We start from the raw sequence: 26,502 nt of genomic DNA, 5'->3' as shown, positions 1-26,502 counted from the left end.
CCATCAATGGATGCAGCTGAGGACTATGCATGTGTTTATCCTGCCACCTCTGCAGGGCAGGAGTTGGGATTGGTCACATCTTAAACCATGAAAGCTGGGGCATCTGTAGCTCAGGAGCCTAAGTCCCTAGTAACTCAAATATACTGATTTAGCTGTGCATTGCAGTAAAAGGCAAGGCTATGAATCTTAGAATAATACATTAAAGTTACTCTGTGGCCACATGGGGAATGATTCCTTAATTACATAAATGTGCAGAATGACTGGAACAACTGATGAATTGCAGCAATCAGGTCCATCCTTATGTTAGCTCTAATGTTTTGATTTAAGTTTCACTAAAAAATGCTGGCTCTGTGTGTTGTAAATGTTTTGTTCAGAATATGTCATGTTCAGCAAACTTTCCATAATGTAAGGCACAATTACAAGTCGATCCTTCTGGCTTTGTTGGCAAGTCCCCCTTCCTCCAGCCCAGGAGTCTCCAAGAGCTGTTCGTTGAGCTCAGCATTCTTGAACGAGCTCATTTGAGCATGAAGCACTGTGCAGCTTGTGCTGGAGACTTGGGTTGTAAATGGACTGGAAGCTAAAGTCCACACCTTACCTGGAACAAGCAATTGAAGGAAGAAAAGTCCACAAACCCAGCAACAAGGGAGGGGAGAAAATGACAGCCAGAGATCCTAGTCATAATATTGCCACCTGAACCATTAATTCAGCCTCATCTGCTATCTCCAAGAGGCTGGTGTGAGAGTGACTTATAGAAATTGTTACATTTCATTTGGAATAAGAAATAAAAGGGAAAGAGAAATACAGGGCACAGAAAATCAGGGTGGAAATTGGACATTATCTCTGCTGATGTGCATTTATAATGCTAAAAACAACCAGATAAAAACTGTGTCCTGTTTCTACCCTCAGTCTGAATTACAGCCTTACCAATTATGGTCAAAAGCAAGATCCTAGTAATGTTTCAGCATGAAAATCAATGTCAGCCCAAGCTAAATTGTGTTCTGCCTCGTGCTCACAGCTGTCAGACAATTGCTGAAATTACCAATGGCTGTAACTTCATTGCAAGCAGCAATACAAGAGAGCAGTTTGATGGCAACAAGCAATTACCATTTGAAAATATTTCAGGCAAGAGATTAATGATTTTTTTGCTTGGGGCATCAGGGTAGGATCCAGTCTTACGAGATAACCAAGCCTCAGACCAAGAGCTGACCAAGCCCTTATGGGGATCCGCCAAAATCCGACATCGAGCATTGCCCCTGCCCTCGGCCCTGCAAGTGGTTTGCATGAGCCATGGCAGTGGGCTGTCCCAGACAGTGCCTGGAGCCAAGACAGCAGCAGCTCCCAGCACTGTCTGTTCTCTGTGGCTCTCGCTGACAGGACGAACAATGCCCTCAGGATGAGGGAGACAGTCATCCTCGCTTTTCAGTGAGGAATCCAGATTGGTACAAGCCAAACAGGATACAGCATCAGTGTTGTCAGAGCTCTTTGAAATGGCTGTTGTGTCACTTAGATGTGGGCTGCCCTTTTTTCAGTCCTTTTCATTCAAGGGTTGTTTGGATAATCCAGCTCTTATCTGGCACTTTCAGACAGGCAGACAAGATCATGACACTGCTATCCTGGGTTTACTGTACCTTATTTGGTGAAAGCATTTCTGTAACTATAGTAGAAATATATATTTCTGATATTTAGCCTTATCCTTGAATGGCAAAGAAAACATTTCAAGAGCTGTGGAATATGTCAGCTCCTATTTTCATGGGAATCCAATTAAGAAAATCAAATAGCCAGTGTATTTGGACTACACAGAGGATGAGAAAAATGTCAATACAGCCTGAAGATAATCCAGGTGTCACTGAAATTAATATCATCTATTTTCCTTGCAGTCCTGGAGGTCACTAGACAAAACTTTGTTTCTGTTATTGTTGTATGCTGTCCCCGAATCACAGAAAGAGAGAATAATTGCCTCTTTCCCACCTCAAAAATGTCCTTAAACAAACACTAGTGATACCTGGACCAAGATATTCCTACATCCACTGAGATGCTGAACAAAACTTATCTGGTCTTTTCAAGGCACTCTTTTTGAATGCAGAAGGCTGTGTCCTCAAAGTCACTTGGGTTTTTGGAGAACCAAAAAGCCATTCTCATCAAGCTACTGAAAAATTCATTTCATTTAGGTTTGGTCCTCAGTGTTAAGAAAATCCCTTCATTTGTATCTAAACATGTCTGGCATCTATTTCTCTTTCCTCCACTATGAATATAATGCAAAGAAGGGCTTTGAGGAATAGTGGAGGGGTTGGCATATACTTCTGGACTTAATCCCATGAGTTTCTCTTGCTCTAATTGAGTATGTGGCTCAGCCACACTGGCCATACTAATGTGTGAAGTGATGCTGTAGTGTATGGATGTTGCTAAGACAATGCATGGGGAAGAAGGGGAGCTACAGTAGATTGGAAAGCACGTCTTGATACTAAACCAGGAGGAAGAAAGTGACTTGGGGTACATGTTGGGATGGTACAGATAATTTTGGAGAAAAGGAAGAAAATGACTAGTTTTTTTGTCCAAGGAGGAGCCTGGTCCCTGAGGAACGTTGTATGCATAAGCAATGAAACTGAAATTTGTGACGAAATAAAATATGGACGGCTAAACATTCCCTTTCTCACCTCAGCTTCACTTCTAGATAGAGATATTTTCCAGTAACTGATTTAATCAAGAGAAACTCTTCTTCCCACTTGTCTTTCCCACTATCTTTGGACTTCCTGCACCTTTCTGTACTTCAGGACCCCAATGTCTTTTTCTGTTCTGAGAATAACTTCATTTTCCTACCCATATTGCATCCCTTCTGTCTTCTCCCCTCCTGCATCTGAATTCTGATATTCCACAGGTGACTGAAAAAGCATTAATCTCTCTTCCTTTCTGTGAGCAACATCCCTGCCACTATGCATTTTATATAGTGAAGTTTGTGGCACAAAACTGATGCTGGTCATTGAGCATAAGAAAGATGGAGCAAAGTTTTGTTGTGTGAGTCAAGAAAGGATTCCAAAAATGTTTTATATCCAAGTTCAGATCTCTGGCAAACAGTGAGGTGCAGTTCCACATTGAAAGCTTTCTCAGGCATGTAGCTGATATTTACAGGACTCTCATCTGAAGGTGATCTTGCAAGGAAGACTTATTCCAATGAGCTTTTTATATGTGTAGCCTTGTGGAGCTGACATTACCTAAGACATGGCTTTCTCAAGCAGCAAAGAAACATAGACTGCTGCAGTATCAGATGTAGGGACATTTCAAGGAGATTGGTGTATGCTTTATATAACTGAAGGGAAATTTCCTTGCCAGAATACAAAATATATCTGCTTCTCCTTACTTTTAATTCACATTTGTTACTAAATCTTATGTTGTAAACAAGACTGAGAGGCAGTTTGTTACAAGCTGCAAAAGTTGGGACTACAAATATGATCGTTAAAAATACAGCTCAATATATTGTATGGATAAGCTGGGAACAGACTTTTAAAAATCTGGTTTTGCTACAAAGCTAAATAAGACAAGATCCAGCCATCATGTGAATAGTAAGTTAGGTGGGAACTACACAGCTGTGCAGCTATGGTGATGGGTGTCCTGTTACCAGGAGTGCCTATTGTATCAGCCATGCTCATGGAGGCCAAGGGGGGGTTCAGTTTCCAAATCGTCCCTGCTGAATTTGTGCCTGGCTGAGGAACAAAGGTTAGATCTCCTGAGGAACATTGCTTGTCACTGATGTTGAGGGGTTGTTTTGTGTGCATCTTGACTTTGGTCCCTATAAAGGTATAAAATGCATGTCTAAAGCCAGATGAATGGTTTGCAAAATGTAGCAGCTGATGTAATACATAAAGCAGTTGGCTTGACTAAAAAGACTACTACTTTCCTTTAAAACAATCAGAGCTGGATGGAAAATCATTGACTCATCTTGCAAGAGCTTTTGAGGTGCCACTTCATGCTGTTCTTCCATCCTGAGGGCAAAGTGAGACTGTCAGAGGGTAAATCCTCCCCCAGCCCAGACTGATGCCTTGCCTGAGGCATGGAGATCTGCATGCCCTAGGGAGCCAGCTCAAAGCACAGAGCCTGAAGGCCAGCCTGGTGGCTGTTCGCTCCACTTTGCCTTACTTTTGGTGCTTACAGGCTAATTACCCAAACTTCACCAGGTCAATGGGCAGTTCCCATCACTGGTGTTTCAGAAGTGGGTCCTCTGTTGGTCCGACGAGGCACTTGGAGCAAGTTCCCTCCTAACTGACTTGTAGCAGCTCCTTTTCCAGCTCATCTACGTTGGGTAAAACCTCAGGTGCTCACGGAAACAGAGACTGGGATCTGCCACACCTCAAACAAGACCTCGATGGTTGAACAGCTGACGATTTGCACTAGTTGACCTTCATAAAATGAACAGCCTGGTGCAGTGGCCTGGTCCCTGCAATGTTGGCTTTGGAGGATTCTAGATGGCCCAGCTGGGATGTGAACCTGAGCTTATACCACACCCTCAGTACTCTGCTCTGGAGGATATGAAGGACCGGGTCTCTCTTTCTCCCCTTCTCCATTCTCCTGGCACAAGAAAGCTTTCTCTGAGATTAGATGGCTTTGCTGGCTGATTGCTGAGTGGAGGCAGGGCTGGGGGAGCAGGGCTGGAGGAGCACTTGCAAATCCATTTTATTGCTCTTTCAGTTTTCTCAGTTAAAAGTTTTTTTCTCAGGGAAAGTTTCATGTTTGACATTTTCCGAAAAACATCCCATCAGTTTCATGACTAAATGATATTTTTGCTGTAATTAGGTAACCGAGCTCATGTATTACAGCAATGCAACATTCCCTACCAGGAAAGGATTAATTTTATATATAAAAATCTGTCTATAGGCCAAGCCTTGCCTGACACTCTTCCACTTATATAAATTCATCCAGCAAACCATTTTCCCCTTTGTCTTCCCTCTCTTTCTCCTCAAAAATTCCTCCCCTCATCCACAAAAATTATATGCAAACCAAGTCTGTGAGCTCTTCTGGAAAAAACCTGTCTCTTCTCCCCTTGTCTATATAGAGCCTGGCACAATGAGAACCTGATCCCTGAACAATATTTTGAAGTGGTGTGTGCTCTGAACGTTTGAATACTTGAATTCTGATTATTAGTCATAAAGAAGAGAGGCTGTGGGTTACAAGTGTTGGAATAATTTCTCTCTAAAGAGGGCAAATTGGTATTCTGCAAGAGCATAGAGATCTATGCCATGGCAAGGAGAACCCTGTGTTCTAGCAGACTCTGGTGAACAAAAGACTACTGCAAACCTAAGTCTGTTTGGAGCACTCGTGTGTTTAGCAGCACTAACTATGGCAACTAGTTCATAACTTTTTCAGATTAAAAAAGAAAGTGTTGTGTGACTCTTCTGTACCTTCTTGGGAGGAAAATAAAACTCTGAAATTTGACCTCCCTTAATAATTTCTCTGACAAAGGCTTAATTTCTCTACGTGTGTGTGGAAGGACAAGATCTGCACCACCAGCTAGATGTTAAGACAGGGTTGAATACAAAACCAGGACTATTTTTTTTTATTTCTAGATCTAGTAACTCAGGTCTTTAGAAAGCAGCTGAATTACACCAACGATTCCTGGATCAGGTTGAGGCAAGAAGACAAATACCAGCCTCAGTTCAAATTTCATCTTTATCCCTGGGTTTAATCTGACTGAAACAGTTCTCATAGTCACTTGTCTCTGGCATTTGCTTCTTCAGTTCAGCATATGAACATTTTCATTGACAACATAAGCACAGCCACAATTCATTTACCTGTGAGGTCGTCGTTCGGCCAGGAGCCGAGCTGGCAGGCTTTGCATGTGTATTCATCAAATACATATTCATTCTCTTTACAAGGAGTACAGGTCCAACAACAACTCACTTCTCCTTTACGGATCACCTGAGACAAAAATTTACATTTGGCTTAGCAGCATAAACATACATTCATGCTACCCCAGTTGCTAATTTAATTTTTTAATCTCTTTTTTTTATAAAAGGTTTTTTTTATTTTATTTTAAAGGGAGTTCCTTTTCATGATATGTTTACTTATACAAAATATGACACAAGTTCTCAGTTCTCCCATCATGTATGTATCAGAAGAAAGAAACCATCAACCCCACAGAAGTATAAATGGAGGTACAGAATGACAATAAGATGTTTTGTCCCTTCTTAGAATTAGCAAAACTCAAAATTTCATAGATGCCAATGTGCTTGAAGAAGCCAGTGCATGACACTCAAGGTATATAATTCAATCTATTGTGGTCCATACATGGAATTATGTCAACAGTGTTATTTCCCTAACGGTTCATTACCCAAAGATTTTTGGGTGCTTATTTTTCATCCACTTGCAAGTGATTTGTTAAAACTGATTGTTTCCAGACATCAAACTGAACATGCCTTTTCCAGAATTATTTAATTACTGCATTTCTAATTAACATTTAAGAGTGAGAATGTTATCTTTATCCATTTTAACCTCTGACCTGATTTCTCATTTTATAATTTACTGCCAAATGTTATTGCACACTCATGATTGAGACGCAGATTTTTCAAGATTCTTATTTATCATATCTGGGCACTGAAAACATCTGTACTTCTTGTCAATATGTCTATCTTTTGAAATAAAGTATTCCTAGTTTCTCTGCTCTTCCCAAACAATTTATAAACGAATAATCCCAATTATGGCATAAGAAGTAGGCTGATTTATGCATGTTTTGCAATGATGAATTTAGAAGGTGGCTTCAAAACCAAATTGCAATTTTAATAAATGAAATGTAAAGGAGTGTAGTCAAAAAGAACTGCAATGCTGCAGTGAAAGAAGTGTAAATTCTATCATTTTCATCAGCAATATGGGGACTTGAAAACTTGAATTTTTGGTTTTGTTTTTAAAAATTGTAGAGTGTGAAAAGAAACAAAGCCACACCTGAATAGCTAAACTGGCAGAAAGGCCATGGGAGAATAAGTGATTTGCTCTGCAAGTGTTGAGACTAGGGCTATTTGCAAAACAGAATATCTGTCCTCCAGAAGAATTCACATCTTGGGATTTCTTTCAATTTGAACTAGAATGAAAAGTTGAACAAATAACAAAATTTCTTGTGTCTGGGAAAATCAATTCTTAGAAAGCTTGTACTAATTTTTAGACACATATTTTGGTAAACTTGATGCATTATAGAAATCCATAACTTTACAATGTATAAAATACTCAAGAAAATGAAATGGCAAAACAGAAACCATAAATTATTATCAAAATACCTAAACTTTTTATCAAAACAATTCATTTACATTTTTCTGCTAAACTTTTCACCAAATCAACTAATTTCTGTAAAATACTTGGAATTTGATGAATCTGTCAGAAAACTGGTACACTAATCATTTCTTACCCAGCACTAACTGCAGGTTAATCCAGAGGATTACGTATTCTTCTCTAGTAATCAAAATAATTGTTCTCCACTACTCAGAATCAGGTCAGACTTTTGTGTATTAAATTGCTTAGTCAGCTATTTCTTCATCCTTTTATTTTTCATTTCTTGAATAATTGTTTGCTGTAGCATTTAACTGTAAAACAATCTTTCATGTCCCTTTTATCTAAAATAATTCTCTAGAACAAAGATTATTTTCCCTTCCCCTTGTCATCTGGGCAATCCTTTGAACGTGTATTTATTTAAATAACCATATGTCTGCACTATTTCAAATGTATAGCATTGGATTGTCTTTGCATTTTATCAAGTCCTTCAGAGGGATGTACCAAATGTTGCTGACTGCTGGATATCATTACACTGAATGTTTCAAATTCCTGCATAATAACGCAGTCCCACAGAATTCTGCAGGAAAACCACCATGGAGCTTGGCTGGGTCAAGCTCTCCCCATCATCTGTGAAGACCATGAAGATAAAGGACTGTGAAGTAAACTTTGAGATTTATAATCAATAACCTAATGAGGAGCACAAAGAACATTTCAGACACTGGACTTCAATCATGTGTCTAAGTATGTGATGAATTGGCTTCATAGTAAAGAATCCTCTTGGGAGAATCCTTGAGAGCATGGACAGAAGGTGGAAGGAGACTATGTTAATGAAGATCTCTGGCAAGAGATCATAAAGGAACTCAGAGCAGCCCAGTTCTGAAGTTATCTGTTTGACCATCTCTATTGTGGTGGGTTGACCCTGGCTGGATGCTGCTCTATCACCCCTGTCCTCAGCTGGACAGGGGAGGGAAAATATTACGAAAGGCTCATGGGTCGAGATAAGGACAGAGAGATCACTCACCAATTACCACCATAGGCAAAACAGACTCAATTTGGGGAAATTAGATTAATTTATTACCAGTCAAAAGTCAGAGTAAGAGAATGAGAAATAAAATCAAATCTTAAAACACCTGCCCCCCACCCCTCCCTTCTTCCTGGGCTTAACTTCACTCCCGATTTCTCTACCTCCTCCCCCCCAGCAGCACAGGATTATGGGGAATGGTGGTTGCAGTCAGTTCATCACACGTTGTCTCTGCTGCTCCTTCCTCCTCAGGGGGAGGACTCCTCACACACTTCCCCTGCTCCAGCCTGGGGTCCCTCCCACAGGAGACAGTCCTCCACGAACTTCTCCAACATGGGTCCTTCCCATGGGCTACAGTTCTTCATGAACTGCTCCAGTGTGGGTCCCTTACATGGGGTGCAGTCCTTCAGGAACAGACTGCTCCAGCGTGAGTCCCCCACGGGGTCACAAGTCCTGCCAGCAAACCTGCTCCAGTGTGGGCTCCTCTCTCCATGGGTGCACAGGTCCTGCCAGGAGCCTGCTCCAGTGCGGACTTCCCATGGGGTCACAGCCTCCTTCGGGCACCCACCTGCTCTGGCATGGGGTCCTCCACAGGCTGCAGGTGGATCTCTGCTCCACTGTGGACCTCCATGGGCTGCAGGGGGACAGCCTGCCTCACCATGGTCTTCACCACGAGCTGCAGGGGAATCTCTGCTCCAGCACCTGGAGCACCTCCCCTTCCTTCTTCCCTGACCTTGGTGTCTGCAGGGTTGTTTCTCACATGTTCTTACTCCTCTCTCTGCAGTTGCACGGTTTTGTGGGTTTTTTTCCTCCTTCTTAAATATGTTATCCTAGAGGCACTACCACCACTGCTGATGGATACAGCCTTGGCCAGTGGCAGGTCCATCTTGGAGCCAGCTGGCATTGGCTCTATCGGACATAGGGGAAGCTTCTAGCAGCTTCTCACAGAAGCCACCCCTGTAGCAACCCTGCTACCAAAACCTTGCTACGCAAACCCAGTACATCTGTCTTCTCACATATGTGACTTTGTGGCTGGAGAAGGCTAACATCAGACCCCTGTTTAGTTACTGTAGAAGTAATTCATCCCACCTTCCTCTATGTGTCTGCAGAAAGAATGTTCTCGTCTAAACCAACTGTCCTGGCTGGGTAACTTTCACCATCAGTGAAGAGAAAGAAGTGTTTCTACACCAAGGTTCATCTTAACTGTTTTCGAAGCCAACATGAGGATGAGATGACTCCTGATCTGGAATAATATATTATTTCCATTGACTGCAAAGAAAGTTCAGAAATCTGATATAACTGTATAAGCCTACACTGAAGACATATACATTTAGTCTGATGAAACTCGCTTAGTGACTCTGCCAAAGACCAGTTAGTGAATTAAACATGGTGACTGTGTTCTAAAACTCTGGAAAACTCAGACTGAAGAGATTCACTTTGTGTTGCAGAGCATGGTGAGCCTCCCATCAGCCCCTCACTGCTGCTTCCCAGTTTTGTAGGCATGCCATGTTAACACAGGAGAAAAGTGATCCAGCTTCCAGTGAGACATGTCAGAAATGACAACTGCTTTTTTTCAGTCTGAGCCACTATGTTGTCCATGCCCATCCCCTCAGTCTGTAGGCTTTTATATAAATGAATGCAAGGTATGCTAAGGACTTGCAGTATTTTAACTGTTCTGCAGTTAAGTGTCATGGGATGGTGAAGGATAATAGAGTACAATTAATATATGACAGCTTCATCTACCCTCCTTACTTACTGCAACATGGAAAGGGAGGAAGGAAAAATCAAAAACCTGGGAAACAAAGAAGCAGTAAAACAGGTATGATTAAAAAAAAAGTTACCCATATTTCCAGAAGTTCTAAGTAGTGGTAGTTATCAATGTTCTCTGATGATATCACAGACTTAAGGTCTGAGTAATAATATTCCAGTCTAGGTGTCTAGCACTGAAATAGTAGCAATTATTATTATTCATAATTTACCTGCAATTGTCCTGACAAGTCCCAGTCAGGGATTTACAAGCCACTGGATCAGATTTTGTAAAAATATGCAGCAAAAAAATCCAAACAATACCTATTCTGAAGCATTTGGAATACAAGTATAAAAACATCAGCAGTTCACAGATATAGGAGTACAAGAAAATGACAACTTATGAAAACAGTAAGATGACTATGATATGAGTAAGAACTAAATACATAAGTCAGTACCTTTTAATTAAGGCGTGGGATACTGTCTCCATGTAAGAGTCAAGAAAAACTTGCTCTCAAATTTCAAGGCTATGTATTCAACACAACTGAAGTAAATGGAGAAAATATTTACCTTTATCTGGCCTTTTTCACAGGGTTCACTGCACACAGATCTGATGATATTGTTTTTCTCTGACCATATTTCATCATCATCCATTTTCAGCTCACCATTATCCCAGCTGCCAATATTGATGTAATCAAAGTAGTCCTTCCCCATTTTCTTAAAATTCATTATTTCATATCTTTGGAAACACAAAAGGGAGACATAGCTGAGTTGAGGAGAACATCATCAAATGTTTCCAATTAAAGGAACATTATACGGTCAAAATCAAGCTTGTTGAAATAAAGAAGGCAAAATTTCAAGCATTATGCTTGCCCTTGAGTCTCTCCCAATAATTTTTCTGATATCATAATCTTTCTTTTCCTTTGTATTTTAATTTGTTTTCTTCTATCATCATGAAAGTTCCCTGAACACTTTGGGGTTAAGTGACTGATCTTCTGAGAATGACTGTATTTATTTAATGAAAACAATGAAATGAGCCAGACAGGATTTATCCTGTGTAAGTCTCAGTACTGAAGCCAACTGCACAGGGAACCTTAGTTATCCTAGACTCCCTCTATAGCAGATGCAGAGAAATCTAAACATATAATGGCAATTCCCAACGCTAAGCGCTCCTCACTGTCTGCAAGTGCTTATTCCCCTCCTGAGAGAGGAAGCCTGAAGACAGCTAAGCTCCTAAAGCGTGGTAGAAGCAACCTAGGCCTGTGGGATCAAAGGAAACTTCCTGTGCTGTAAGACTGCAAAATGCAATTTGGTGTGTCACCCAGAGAGGAATCAGGCATCATTCTTCAGGCACAGACTCCAGGACTCTGGGACTTGCTGGAGGCTTCAGGGAGATCTTCTTATCAAGAGGCACCTTGTAGTCCAGGCATTTGAAGAATGAAGTTGAGACTTGCCTTTTTCTTCTACAGCATAGCAGCAGCAAATGCTATTCTCTCCCATCCATACAATCCCCTTCATTTTTATATAATTCCTCAGTGATCAGAACACATTTAATTCCTTGTACAGTATGGTATGGAAGAGAAAGAGTATTCATGCCTCAGTTCTAGGCTGCTTTTGGGTCAGATCACCTCATTATCTGGGAACAGAAGTGTTAAGAGCAGAGCTAGAGCTGATCAGAGTTTTTAGGTTCACGTTCCTCTTCCTCCTACTTTCTTTTTAGCTCCCACAGAGTCTTACAGAAAGTCTGCGGAGCAGCACAGGACTCACTAGCCTCCTATTGGCGTGCTGAACACCAGGCCACCTTTCTGCCTTACAGGCCAGTTCTTTTAGCACTTATTTGTAAGGCATGCTTGGAAAGTTGGGCAACTCCTGAAGTGATGATATCATGCTTTTCGTTACCTCCTCTTCCGGGGATTTTGCAGTAATCTGACCAAGCAACATGAAATTCACTGATGGAAAATAAGAAAACGATATAGACCAAGAAGATTAACACAATCATAGGTTTAGAAAACCTGCCTGGTTCATAAACGAGGAGACAACTTTTTCCTGGCAGCAGGCACAAAATTAGTCCCCAAGGCAAAGCACATGGACAGGATTGGATTAAGAGTAATATTGTCAGAATGTAATTTGTGAAGTCCAATTTACAGATAAGTAAAAGAACTAGCTCATTAAATCAAACAGTTTCTTAACGAAGATACTTGGGTATCTCTCTTAAGTTTTGAGGAATCACTTTTAAGACTGTAGCCATGCTATATCTAACGTCAATATTTTTTCCACACTGACATAAAAAAATTTACAGTAAAACTATTCTATAATATTCTCCATCCATGGATCTCAGGATGCTTTGCATCAGGAAACAAAGTCTAACTGTCACAGTGGGGAAACTATGGCAGGGTTTCAATGCCAAAATCACACACAGGTCAGGATCAGGACTGCAAGCAACCTGTGAAAGAAAATGAAAGTGGAGCCTGACTGAATGGGCAATATGATATTACCCATATCATACGATTTTGAGTCTTTCCACAAGTAGAGGGTTCATGAGTCACTGATTCCCTGGAGCTTCCTTGAGATACCACAGGGACTGTTTGTCGCTTTAGGGTAGGAGAGACCAGATGGTGCAATAGCACATTTCCAGCAGTGCCCTAATCACCATGCAAAACACTTGTTTCAAAACAGAAGTGCCATGAAGTTGCTGAGAATCCATATTCTATTGGTAGCACAGCCAAAACATCAGCATCTTGCTTTTCTTGCCTTTTCTTGCCCTTTCAATTTCTTCTTTGGAGTTTCAATAGTATTTGCAGATAGTTGTTATCCTCCTGAGAAATCATGGCTGTTCCTTCCATACTCATTTGTTTTTTTCCATGTCTTCTATCTCACCTAAAACAAGCCCTCCACTAGACTGTATATCTGCTTAGAGCTCAACATACACATAAAGGACTTTGGAATAGGGCCAGGATTCAAAGCATCTTGTGGGATTAATCATCTGTTGTATAATATCAAAACCCTTTTGCTATACAACAAAATCCTGAGCTATCTAGGTCAGAAAGGCTTTTTATGTTCTGATTTCCTGCTTAACACCACCACCACAGTACAGCTGTGAGGATTTAAATTTCCATTTTACAAAGCGAAGATGCAGCTATCAACACAAGTGAACAGGGGAGATGAGTTGTTCCAGTATGACTGCACCATCTCCCAGCTGTTGCAAATAGTGTTCAACAGTGCTCAAAAGACTATAAACTATTCAAAACCTGGGCATTAGAGATGGAGCTTCCTATAAAGCCTTAATCATGAAAAAGTAGATTTTGACTCAGTGTTGGCTAATTTAAGCACATAGACTGGATTTAGTGATGTGACTATTGTAGGAGAAGAGGCAACAAAGAACTATGTTTCAAAAGTAAATGAACTCTGGGACCATTTTGTCACCACACACAGTCCATTAGTTTGAGTAGACAGAGCACTACTGTATCTCACGCAAATCCAGTGAGGCTGGACTTTCTTAAAGTTAGTTGCATTACCCTGAGGTGCACAATCAACGTGGTGTCCCCATGCTCTTCAGTGAAACACTAATATGCTACTGTGACTAAGCAAATGACTGCACATGATATAATTCCTTCATCATCTTTCTTAGTAATGAATTTAAAAAGACCCAAGACATTCAATTAAATTCCTTGCAACAAATGGAATTAAATCGTTATTTTTAAGCATGCCAACATGAGGAAAAGGAAAAGCTAAAGGTATCTTTGCAATATTTAGATATTGTCATTGGTGCTGTCATGCCACATATCATTTATTCGTGGCAGTCTTCAGTCTTTCTGCAAGAAATGAGTGAAACAGATAGGAATAAGATAAGAGGCAGTCCACTGCATCTGAGTACCATTAAAACCAAATGGGAATCCTTTAAGAGAAGTCTGGGACAAGCCTTTTAAAAAGAATTTGGTCAGAAAAATCCAGACTGAGCACTTTTCTTCAGAATTCAGCTATTTGTAAAAATAGAAATGTTTAGCGGAAGACAGCTTTGCTCACCAAAACAGTGCTGAAAATAAATTTCCATCTGAATTTTTCCTGGGTTTCTGCCAGTTTGTGTCTGAGTTCTCCTGCCAGCTCACAGTGCACTTCCTTAGCGTCTGAGTCTGAAGAGTTCGAAAACGTGTGTCTCCAGAGACACAGACTGCTTTGTTAGGTGGCTGTCCTGCTCTCTTTTGGGGAGAATGCCGACTTTACAGGTTTTCAAATAAAATGAAAAAAAAATCAGTTCTGAAACTGCAGAAATTTTTGGAAATGTCAAAATATTCTGACCAATGGATTTCCCTTTTCCTACCCATCTCTACTCGGAAGGTAATGCTTTTCTTTCAGTTCACATAGTGGGAAAAGACAAAATTTAAATGAGTGTACAGGATGAACAATTTTCCCTCTAGTCATCTGTTTATATGGTGCTATCACAAAGATGTTTAAAAACTTCTCAATAATGTAGACAGAAAGGGCTGCCTCAATTAAACTGGAGCAAGAGCAGTGAATGAGGCAGGAATCTACCCACTGAAGTATAAGCTAAAAATATACTTTGAATGCTGTTCATCTTCTGAGAGTTCAGTAGGCAGAAACCCAGAAAAAAACCTCATTATTCTTTTTAATGTGCATTTATATGGATACTGCATATGTCACAGAAAAACAAAAACTTGTGATATTTCATAGATGTATGTATATACGTGTACGGAAGTTATCAGCAAAAGAAGCTTTCTTTAAATTCAATTTGGCTTATAGCAGCACAGTATGAATTAATAGCTTAGTCTGTTATGCAAGTGGAAAGGCTTTATTTGGAAGATATGGAAGCAGATTTTTAATAATTCTGATGGAAAAAAAATCCCAGACAAATCAATACAATATTTCTGATATTGTTTTACCTTTCTTAATAGAAGAACTATGTCTGCTCTGATTGCTTATCGCTCAATCAAACACATACATTTAAACACCCAAAGAGAGAGAGAGCAATGCTGTGGTGGCCATTATGGTCTATGAACATAAAGTTGAAGGTCTCATGGTTTGTAGTGAGCAGTAATACCTTTAAATGGTACAGATGAATATACAAATTCATGCAGGAAGATTGTATGCCAGAAAGTTCATGTCTTTAACCTTAAACCTCATAAAAAAAGCACATTAAAAAAAAAGAGTTAATTTGGAAAAATAAGCACAGAAAGTCAGGAAATATGAAAGTGAAAGTAAAAGTATGAGATCTTAGCTCTGATGTCAAGTCTGCATGTATCTACTACATACAGTTAGCATGTCTGGTACTAAACAGTTTGACAAATGTCAACATTACCTTCCTGGTGAGTCGCCATTCTCATCAAACAAGATCATGTCCCCAGAGACCCCAGTAAAGTTTGTCTTCATGAGGGATTCCAGGAGCTTCCGACCATCTATGGGCTTCATGGCGTCACAGAGGCCCACGTAGCCTGGGCACAGCGCCATCTGCATGTTGTGGAGGCCATACGCCATCGAGTATATTGCGTTGATTACAAAGCCCATCTTGGAGTCCTGAACATGCTGATTCCGAAGAGTCATCTGGCCTGCCGGGGAACATCGCAAAGTGGGTGGTTAGTGCATGGGACTAAAATACGATCAGCTCTTCAGACATCTGTTGATGGGTTGGTTTTTAACGGCGGAAAACATCTTTTTACGTGTCCTAAACAGCTCATAGCAGATGCTCTTACTGGTACACACACTGACTATGTTAAAAAAAAAAAAAAAAAAGAAAGGAATGAAAGAAGAGGTTCCCCTTAAATATTCTACTATCCAGCTGATGCCTTTTTCTGTGCAGCTCCACACCTCACGTATGTTGTTTTTCGACTACTTCTCTTTCATGTGTTTTTTTTAAAGCATGCATCATGAACATTATAATATAATCTTTTGGGGAATCCAGAAACTTGTCCCTGCCTGCAGAAATCTCTTCAAATCCTCAGAAATCTTTTATTGAGGTGTAAATGCTAACATGGGGTCTATTCTGTAGTGACCTTGTAGGCAACACTTTTGTTTCGAGACATGGGAACCAATCCTGCGCAAACAGACCAACGTAGACACAACTCCTTTACTGTACCAAAACTTCCTGCGCTAACAACTCTCCTACTTCTATGTCTCTCGCTCCTCTCTATTTGCGAAGTGAGGATAATGATGCAATGCAGATGAATGCATTAAAATGTCTGTGAAGGGTTTGATGATGTGGGTTAGGCAATGACTCTTTTTAGTCAGAATTGGTTAACCTTACATTGTTTGGCTTTTAAAACATAATGTCTGGATTTCTATTTTCTGTTTAAGCTTCTGTGAAATGCACAATAAAAATGCATTCAGCAGCACCCTGAAGAAATTTTTTTTTTATAACCCATTGTTATTAATGACACAGATTTGCCCTGTTGGCAGCACCAGTCCAGCTAAGGAAGAGTAGGCTGGAGGTTTCCTGCCTCATATGTCATCAGCAAAGCTGCCAGCTGCACTCCAGCTACCAGATCTTTAATACTGGGGAAGTGAGAAGAGTCAGAGATAAAACAACTGCATCAATAGTGCTGGGAATTTGTCAGACACCTGGAAAGATTTGGCTCTGGAGGGAGGACAAACAAAGACCTCTACTAGAACATTTATTCTCCTTTTATCAGTCAAGCAGCAATTCCTATGAGCTACGGAGTCCCATGTGTGGGCAAGCCAGGAGCAGAGGGAATGCAAATAACCCTTGCTGTCCACCCTATAAGAGTCTGCCTCCCATAGAGGTATTGGCAAGCAGCAGGGATGGAGCTTACTCCTGCCCGTCTGAGCTGCAGGAGCAGCACAGCGTGAGAAGTAATTTATGCCATGAAAAGACTGATGTACAGACAATTTTTTTAAAACGAAGACTAATATATGACTCTGAGGGTGGCATTCATCTAGTTTAACAATATCCATCCAGAAGACAAGCATCCATTCTGGTGTCTGGGCACCTTTTTTGGAGATGAGTATGAATCTCCAGCTGGTGATTGATCCCGTCATAAAATAGGTGCATCTACAAGCTCACCTTTTCAGTGGTGAACAAGAACATCACCACACAGTTCTAATCACTAAAACATTTTGGAGTACTGAAAACATCAGGAAGGGTAGCAAAGATACAGAGTTTAAACTGAAAATCATTGTGTAGAGGTCAGTAAGTGAATGAGGGGACACTTTTTCCCTTCCGTTTTGTGCAGGAGCTGGCACTCCGAGTTCCGGTCAGCCTCAGGAGCAACGATACACATTTTGGACAGTTAAGTGATATGAGCTTGAAATATCTGTAATGGAAAAAAAACCTTGGAAACAACACACAGTTTTTCACATTTGTTCTGTTCTACCAAGGTATTGCTTTTTCCTAATTAAAAATAATAGGCATAAAAACTGCAACAGTGGAGTACATGTAAAACCCATATTAATTGAAATTAAGTGGAAAATTGAACAAGCATATTACATCGCAATACACAAAACTTGGTTTAACCAATTATTCATCCTCAAAATTAACAGCTCACAATCCGTGCAGTTAATTATAGTAGCCATTAGAATGAATCAGATTTGCATCAGCAATAGTATTTATTATGAAACAATATTTCAGCTGCTTTATTGTGTATGATTGCTTAAAAATTTAATAACTTAATTCTTACAGGAACACTCTCCACTGGGCTTTGCGCTTCAATTTTATAGAATTATTATTCTGACTTTCTTTAAACATTGAACCTCATTCAGTTCACCTGATGATTTGTAATGAGGCTGCTTAGCTCTTCATAGAAGCTGCTGGCAATTGTCAACGGAGTTGTGAGGGAATTAGCTGTTGTGAGAATTTTAATATACTTCCTGCAGCTGGAGAATACATTTCCCCGAGATGTTAACTGCCTCACTTTGCTATATGGGGGCAAATCCAACCTGCCAAGTCTGACTGTTGGTTTACAATACCTTAGGACTCTGTGGTTAAGGGGAACATCTCAAACACTGAGACAAAAGAAAATTTTTGCTCTTTAATATACCATAATAAAGTCTTAAAAAATGCCAGTATTAAAAAATAGTTAAGTCTGAAAGTGATTTTCAACCCATTTCACAAAGTACTTAGACAAGTCAGACTTGAAGTGTATAAGTAACCCTATTTACCTCCGTGATTCTATGAGAGGTTTTAAGGAAAGGCTGAATACACAAGCTAAAAGGTAGTCTGTCAGTCGGAAAAAATGTAAAAATATTTAAATTCTATCTCTGCAACAAGTATGATTTAGGTAGCCTTAAACATATTGTTCACTTAAGTGTTAGTGCCTATTGTTCTTGCTGGAACTCGAACACATATTCTTAAATTCACCCATGAGTGCTGTCTTCAGTCAAGGACCTTTCCTGACACAGGGTCATCATGAGATGGCGAGGTGGCACGGATGAATTTAATAATGATGATGACAGTAATGTTCAACGGAATTGACTTTACAGATTAAGCTCTTAATCAAGAATAATGAAAAAATCTAATAGAAGTGAGGAGTTCCTACAGAATTACTGTGCAGAGAATAAATATCCACAGACTGTAACCCATATGCTTGTTCATAATATCCATAGTGCATCTCTTTTCCATTAGAATAAAAAACCCCATATCTATAAAAGATCTGTTTTTCTCCATCTTGTACATTCCCATATGAGAAAAATTTGCAAAGAAGGAAATAAAAATGTACTGTTTTCTTGTGGGCTGTGAAAAGCCAGCGTGATGCCATTGAATGTTGGCATGCAGGGATAAGCAGGACATGTTCACATGAATGTTTTAGCTCAGCTCAGGTGTGGGCTTTCAAGGTCAATCTCCAAATCATTCCTGCTCACTGTGCTTTGGTTTCAATTGTGTGTCACAGTTTCGGAGCAAGTGTATCAAATACCTTTCAGATGATACTAGACTGGCTGAAGGGCCCCAGGAAAGCACCTAATGCACCACAGCTGCAAATGGGTGTTCAAACCTTAAGACCTGGCTACAGCCAGTTTAAAGTAAACCTCCTTCAAGCTGTGAATCTCTCTTGGCCCACGAAGTTTACAATTAAACTCAGAATCATTCCCAGCATGCTGCAGACAGCAGGAGTTAGAGGTACAGAGGCGACAGTGTGCGTAGGCCAGGTACAAAGCTTCATTTTGTAGGTCTCCAGTTGATGCTTATTGCAATTTTGATAAGCTTAAGTACGTTTTCTGTGGCAGGACTGAGCAATTTTTTCAGGATGCAGCTCATTTTCCCAGAAACATTGTTTAGGATAATATCAACCTATTTATGAATCTATGCTGAATTTAGTGATTATGTCCAAAAGTTTATAGAAAGTAATATGTACTGCAGTACTTCAGAACCAATAAATAGTAACAGTGTCATGATAATTACTGCAGACATAAAAAATTCTGCCTCCTGCAGTTAAGATGTACAAGGCAATGGAAGAATGCATGGTGAATCAAATAATACCTAATGAGGAAAGTGGGACAGTACTTGCAATCATAAACGATCAAACACTGCAGAATTCTCTGAGAAATGAGGAAGTCTCAGTGGTTAGAGCACGTGAGCCAATCCTTCAATTCTGTTCTGTTTATTCCCTTTTCTTTTTTGTCCAAGTAATTTTGGTAAGTAAATAAGGGTTTATCCTATTGTTTTCCAAGCTGTGAGATCATGAGGCCATTCCAGATTTGAAGTCACATCACCATTTCTGTCCACAAAATATTACATAGACAAATCCTGTCCCTTCTTTGGCAAAACAGATAACTGATCTGTCCTTCAGTTTTCCATCTAATAATATTTTCTTTCTACTGCTTTTTATCTGTCATTTTTCTTTAGATTAAATGTTCCTCAGGAAGAGGACTACTTCTCATTATCTCCCTGTTTTTCCTGTGCTTAATTGAATGGGCTTGTTATTGGCTGGAGTTTTTAGGCACTGTTGTGCTCTCTCTGAAATGAAAGTAAAATTATCCTGGATTTAATGGGAAATATAAGTATGTAAATATTTGTTCTACAGATCATTTAGGAATCTATATATACAGGATTCAGGTGAGCCTTTGCAATATGGTTAAATGCATTAAATATCAGCTTAGGAATTTGCTGCCGCTGGAGTACATGGTTAATATCCATGCTTTTTCCTCCTTAAATATATATGCTGTATGTCTGGATTTATCTGCATGTTGCCAGCTTTATTATAGGACTGTGACTATACCAAAGGCAAAGAACTGTCTGAGAATGGTACAGATTCAGAGCATCATAACCTGCACCTTTTCTGCCCATGCTGCTGGGAGCGACCCAGTTTGGGACACTCTGGCAATATCATAGCTGAGGGTAAATGTGGGCTACGCAGGGCGATCCCACACAGTGCTGCACAGCAGCACCTCATGAAACAAGGCTTAGGGCCACCCAAAGGTACGTGCACACCACAGCTATGGAGTCTGAGCTGCGGCAGCCTGTTAACGTGAACCTGGGAGTTTATACAGGGAGCTGGGCAGGGCCGGCTCTGAAAGCAGTCTTGAACCCATCATTAACCGTGCAGAGACTGCCCAGCACTAAACTCCTCGTCCAAATTTGTTCTTTTCTGTTGTCACTTCTCCAACACACAAATACGTAGATGATGGAAAAGAAACATCTTATTTCATCAAGAAAGTGATTCCAACTGGCAACGGTTCATTTCTTGGATCTATTTAAAAACAATTAGTGTCCTTATGGGCACCGATCCAAGACAGCACTTAAGAGCCCTCCTAGTCCCGCCGCACGGGCGGTGCGGAGCTTTCCGGGGGACCAGGAAAGCTCCTCCCGCGGCCGCCGCCACCGCCCCCGCCGCCGCCGCCGCCCCCACCGCCGCCGCCCCGGCCGCGGAGCGGGAGCGGGGAGCGCGGCGGCGGCCGGGCTGTGGCTCCCCCTGCTGGGCGCGGCGACGGCGGCGGGCGGGCGGGCGGGAGGAAGGGGAGCCGCTGCCGTCGCCGGCGGGGGGCCGGGCTGCTAGGGGACACTAGCAACCCCGCTCCCCGCTTCCCGAGTGCGGGAAAACAAACCAAAACAAAACCTAATCGTGCTGAAATTTCACTGTTTTCCCCCGTACTTAGCGTGCAAATAAACAGAAAACATTCTTCAAAAAAATTCATTATTTTAGGGCGTTTTGATGTCAAACCTGTCATTCCTGGGTTTTTTCCCCTCCTTTTTACCCTCAAGGAAGATGAAATACAAGTTTTTCTGTTTGCCAGCTGGCGACATTACAAAGCCTCATCAAGCAGGGATGTGCAAGCGTGCAAACTTACCGTGGTTCAATATGCTTTTCCTGCTTTCTAACTTTTCCAAAGCTGAAAATACTTTGAATTTTAAAGAATTGAGAAAGGGTGAAAGGAAGAGTGAAAATACTTTACATTCCAGGCAGACACCCTTTTATTTCATTTCTCCAAGGAGAAACAAGAGAATGAAATATGAGACAGACTATGGGAGAATATTTATTTCAAAGTGCACAGCAGTTTGTTTGCTATGCAATGAGTTTAGCATTGAAATAGAGGGAAATGGGTAGTGTTTCACTTTTTTATTTTAAAATTACTTAATGATCAAAAAGTTGTTTACAACAAAATCCTAGAGGACATCACAGAGGAAACCAGAAATATACCTTACAGTCTCCAACTATTCCATAATGTTCCCCCATGACTAATTCATAAATTAGTTTCCATAAAGTTTCCATATGTATGTCATTAAAGACTTCATCGATTCTTTGTGTTAAATTTTGTTTTGAGAGACAATAGGCTGACAGAAATGAGTTCTAGTTTTACTAGCAAATAGTCCCACATTCACTTTCTGCTAGCAGTAGTTGAAGTTCAAGCCCACCAGCAAACGTTTTTGGTTGTTTGGTTGTTTTTTTTTTTCCCTTTGCCTTAGTGAATGTCTCCAAAAAAAAATCAGGGGAAAAGGCTGCCCTTTTTGTAACCAAGGCATAGCAGGTCCTGTCTGCTGCAGATTATGGTGCAGGACTTCTTAGGTCTGTCATAGGTCCCTGCTGTGACAGTTGTGCTCCTTGGGTACACTGGATCTGCGTGGCAGATGATGACAGACTGGATGGCATGGCATCAAGTCAGTCATCACAGAAACATGCATGTCTCTTCAGTGAAGAAGTGAGTGGAGCCTTATAAAATGGAGGAAAGGCTGTACATGTGAACCAAGGTAAAGCATAGTGTTCATGCCTAATTCAGTTAACATTGTTTAAAGATACAGAAAAAGACATATTTTGGAAGCTTTTCCAAAATCTGTCATCAGAGCTTTCTGTCAAAGCAATGTAAAAAAAGTAACTTCCAGTTCTCTGTTATTTGTAAGGTTCCAGGTGTGTTTTTCTGCTAAAAAGCAAATGTAATAGTTTATTTATTTATTATTTTTCCCGTGATTTAATTTCTTACAGGCTCTTGGACTGATGAACAAAGATATTTTTTGCTGTACGGGAAATTTCCTGTAGTTCAAATGTCCTTTTCCATTCAAAATGAATATAAAAACTCAAGATTGGATTTTATCTTTTCTGAAAAGGAAATTCAGAGGAAAAAAAAGAGATTTGGCAACACTGGAAAATGTCATTTTGATGCTGAGGCAAAAAACATAATGCTGAAACAATGTAAAAGCAAATTATAAACTTGAAACAAAACACTTCAGTGCTATTGAAATGAGAAAACAAAAAATGACTCATTTCAATGCTTTTCTTTCAAAGTGTGTGTCATTGAATCAACATGCTGCTATGGAACATTTTTCAAATTTGACAAGCAAATATCTTCCAGTGCAATCCACTCACCAAATGTTTTTGACCAGTTCTAACTTTCACTCTTCGCAACTGAAAGCCAGTACTAGCACTGTTACACTTTATGTGATGGTTATCACTGAAATGTTAAATTTGAGCATGACTGAGGGACCAAATTCAGTGTCCTAAAAGGTAGAGAGGATTTTCAAAATATTTTTTTCAAGTACTTAGTTGACTTTGGTGTTTTATGTCTATTTAAGCCTACATGAGCAAGGCATGTTCAGAGCTCTCGCAAATCCAACTAGAGGTTGACCTGCATCCTTGGGTGCCTACATACTGGTGGCAGTCTGGCTTCTGTTGTCAAGTTCAGTAAAATCAGCAAAAAGAGTAATAGTGACAGTAAGTCCTCGGAGAAGGCAAGGAAATAGATATCTATTTCTTCACACCATTTTCTTAACAACATTACTATCCTTTCACCTTCTACAGAATTCAATTTCTTTGGTCATAAATTACAATGAAACACAACTGCTACAGACACAAAAGGCACATTAAATACTGGTGTAAAACTTTCTGTACTTGCAAACACACTTATATGAAGTATTTGAATCTGTATAGGAAGTTGAACTGCTGAGAGACAAGAATGACAGGAACTACTCCAATTCATCCGTCTAATAAGAAATGTATATAATTGGAATGCATTTAATTATAATTTACTTTTATTCTTAAGGCTGGAGAGACACAGTCTACCTGTACAATGGTATTAATCTCTTCCAAATAGTTTTCAAGGTTCAGAAAGGCAGTGAGAAAAGGAATTATAAAGAATAAAACCACAGTAGCATAACATATCATCAACTATATCTAATATATGGAAGGAGGAAGGCAGGGAGCATACAGAGAAGGAAAAATAGATGTAGCTTTGTAGTCAGATTTTGGAGGAGTTTGATGAATTCCATAACAGCAGTGAGAAGACTGAAATTATTCAAGGGTTTGAGTTACAGGTGTGTTAAAATCAGGATCAATGTATATCAAAAAGTCTTTCAAATAGGTATAACAGAGCATATAGCAGTTCTCAGTGTCACACTGCTGCTTTCTCTGAGTCAAAAAAATAATGACACGTCTGTGTAGGCTCCTGGCGCAGATTATATCAAGATTCTAGAAAATTCAGATCTGGATCTACGCCTTACAGCTGATCTGTCTTTGAAAATTTCTGGACCTGACCCAGCCTTAGTGTAAAAGTAGTGATAAACTGTGTTTGAACTCCAGATCTGAAATATGGGCCATAAAAATGAGGGCTGGACCACCCTTCAGCTTGCCAGTGCCCAAGCATGAGACATAATATATCAAGTATCAAACTGAGTGACAGCAGGATGTATTCAGTATTAAAATGCCCTTTACTTCACTGCTTAAAAAATAAAAATGAATTTTAGCTTAATTTGTTTTGGTTTGCTTTCATTATTAATCTAAAAATAAAAGTGTGGGAATGCCACACGCTTGAGGAATATGGGGTTTAAATGTGACACATTCCTTGAAATATGGAAAATATCCTTCTGTTCTCACAGCACTTATTTTTTTATCAGCTGGGTTCTGATTAAACCAACTCTGACATTTGAGCTTAGATTTAACCAACAGATTATTAGCATGTTACAGTGCAGTCAGGTTTTATTCCTCAGTACTGTCTGGAAACTCAAAAGGACTATTTGTTAAAACAAATTTCTGTCCAGCTGAAACTCTGGGATTTTCCGTGGGTTCTTTCAATGTTATTAAAAGTAGCTGGAGCTGGGTGAGATTCATCAAACAGGTAGATAATTTTTGCATGTACATTTTATGTGCCTTTCTGTACCTTTAGCCACAAAACTTTTTTCGTATTTATCCCAAATCTCCCTAATCTCCCTTTCTGCAAATACACTCTTTCACTCTTAATCCTGTTCTTAATTGCTTGGAGAAATATTGGTCATCCTTCTTCTATGTCAATTTTTGCGTCCTTGGAAAACGTTCTTTTATCTCAGAGAAGCTGCATGGTTAAATTATGAATGGAAGATCTGGCTTTCTGCATCCTGCTGAGACCCATCCAGAATGCTGCTGCTTCAAATCTTAGTTTCCCTGTTCATCACTTTGAATATGTTCTTCTTTCCTATAAACCCTGCCACTGACTACTTGCTCCCAAGCATGTCAGACATAATTTACTTTCCTCACTTTCAGTGTCCTCTGTGTCCTGTCTGTGGTTGATCTCTGTCTGTGATTACTCAGCCTCCATGATTTCCCTTTGTGTTTTGTCCCTGGCTGCTTTGAACCACAGTATTTAATGTCAGGACCCTGCTGTAAATACCTGCACAAATGCCCCATCATCTTCCTTCAGATTCTTGTTTCTATTGTCCATTTACATGAAACTACCATTTTTTTCTGAAGTCTGTAACTTCTGCTGGTCAGACTAAGATGTTGCACTGCTTCATCAGCATCAGCCTCTATTTATTTGCTCTTTCTTGTCTTACACTTAGATCACAGATACTTGGGATGTGTATTCTGGTTTTGATCTGTGTTTAAGTAACACCTTAAAAATGCTGTTCCATTCGTGCCTGTGGCTTTTACACAGAGGAGGCAAAAGGATATATTTAACAGACTGGTAAATGTAATAGATATGCTTCTGCTCCTGCTAACCTTGAAGACTTGACTTTTTCCACTTAAGTCAGTTGAGCTAGAGTTTCACAACATACTTTGCTTGCATTGGGTTTTGTTTCTGCTCTGTGTTAAAACGCATTTGTAAAACACCCTCACTAGGAAGAAAAAGTACTAGGAATTTGAGTTCTGGTGGGGACACTTGTCTGTAAGAAAGCATGTACATACACACCTAGGCTTCAAAGGTCCAAAGGCAATCAATACCAAAGGATTGGATTAGCCTTTTATGACCTGAAGATGGTTGTTGAGTGGAGTTACTCATCTGGATCAACTTGCACACCTATTAAGAACTTTACTGTATTGCCTTAGATAATAAAAAAATATCTGACTGGTGCCAGAGGAGAAGCTAAATCCAATTCTTGTAAAATCCCTAGTGTTCGGAGGCCATTACATGTCTTCTTTAAAAGATGCATTTTAAATTCCTTACTCTGAGTCTTGGTGTTCAGAGGTGGCTTGTAGCAGCTCTCCTGTGGCATGGAACTGATTACACTGAAAATCAAGTCAGATAAGTCTGCAAACTTCTCACTTTCTGTAGTGCTCCAGCTGGGCAGAAAATCAATGTACTTAGCAACAGCAGTGACACCCATTTGGATTAAGTAAGTGTGTTCAAATCTGCAAATGAAAAGTGGGCTTGATGCTAAAATTTTCACCTCAGTGTGAACTAAGTGTATGTGAAGGGATGGAGACTTTTTAGTGTTAGATAGAAATAAATGGAGAAAAAATTATTTTGGACTGTTTTTTGGATTCTCTTTATTTGGCTGATTTCACAGTTTTATTATGCATATCTCACTAAATTGTGTCTTCATAATAATACCTGCTTGGCACTGTCTACGGATAGCTTATATTAAAAAATGAAAAAACCCTTACAAGTCACTGGAGCTGGCTTCATTGACTTATGACTTCATGTATTTTCTGCCACAGAGGTAAATGTAGCCTGCCATTTTACTAGGCAGGGATCAGCAAAGTAAATACAAAGGTTTAAACAACTAAGTCCATACCTGGGGCACAGGTGAAGTCAATGATCTATTCAGATTTCCGCCGTATCTCCTTGTGCTTATTTTCTTCCTGTTCAAATAACTTGTTTATACTGTTAAGTATTTTTTATTT

At 39.9% G+C, this 26,502-nt stretch overlaps 1 protein-coding gene across 5 annotated transcripts in view; it reads right to left on the bottom strand.

The window, feature by feature from the left end:
- The window catches only part of GRM5 (glutamate metabotropic receptor 5), a 274,806-nt gene that overhangs the window by 30,220 nt on the left and 218,084 nt on the right, over window positions 1-26,502 (bottom strand). For all 5 annotated transcript variants that reach the window (XM_087757684.1, XM_087757686.1, XM_009470380.2 and 2 more), the window contains 3 exons: window positions 15,330-15,576; window positions 10,586-10,754; window positions 5,781-5,907 (listed from right to left, as the gene is read on the bottom strand). In XM_087757684.1, coding sequence (XP_087613810.1) covers window positions 5,781-5,907; window positions 10,586-10,754; window positions 15,330-15,576 — 543 coding nt within the window. The remainder of the gene's footprint in view (window positions 1-5,780; window positions 5,908-10,585; window positions 10,755-15,329; window positions 15,577-26,502) is intronic.

Source organism: Nipponia nippon, unplaced genomic scaffold (genome assembly GCF_047370975.1).
Source record: "Nipponia nippon isolate SJK-2023a ecotype South Korea unplaced genomic scaffold, ASM4737097v1 scaffold_2, whole genome shotgun sequence".
Classification (NCBI taxonomy): domain Eukaryota; kingdom Metazoa; phylum Chordata; class Aves; order Pelecaniformes; family Threskiornithidae; genus Nipponia; species Nipponia nippon.
This window is presented reverse-complemented; position numbering and strand designations above follow the sequence as displayed.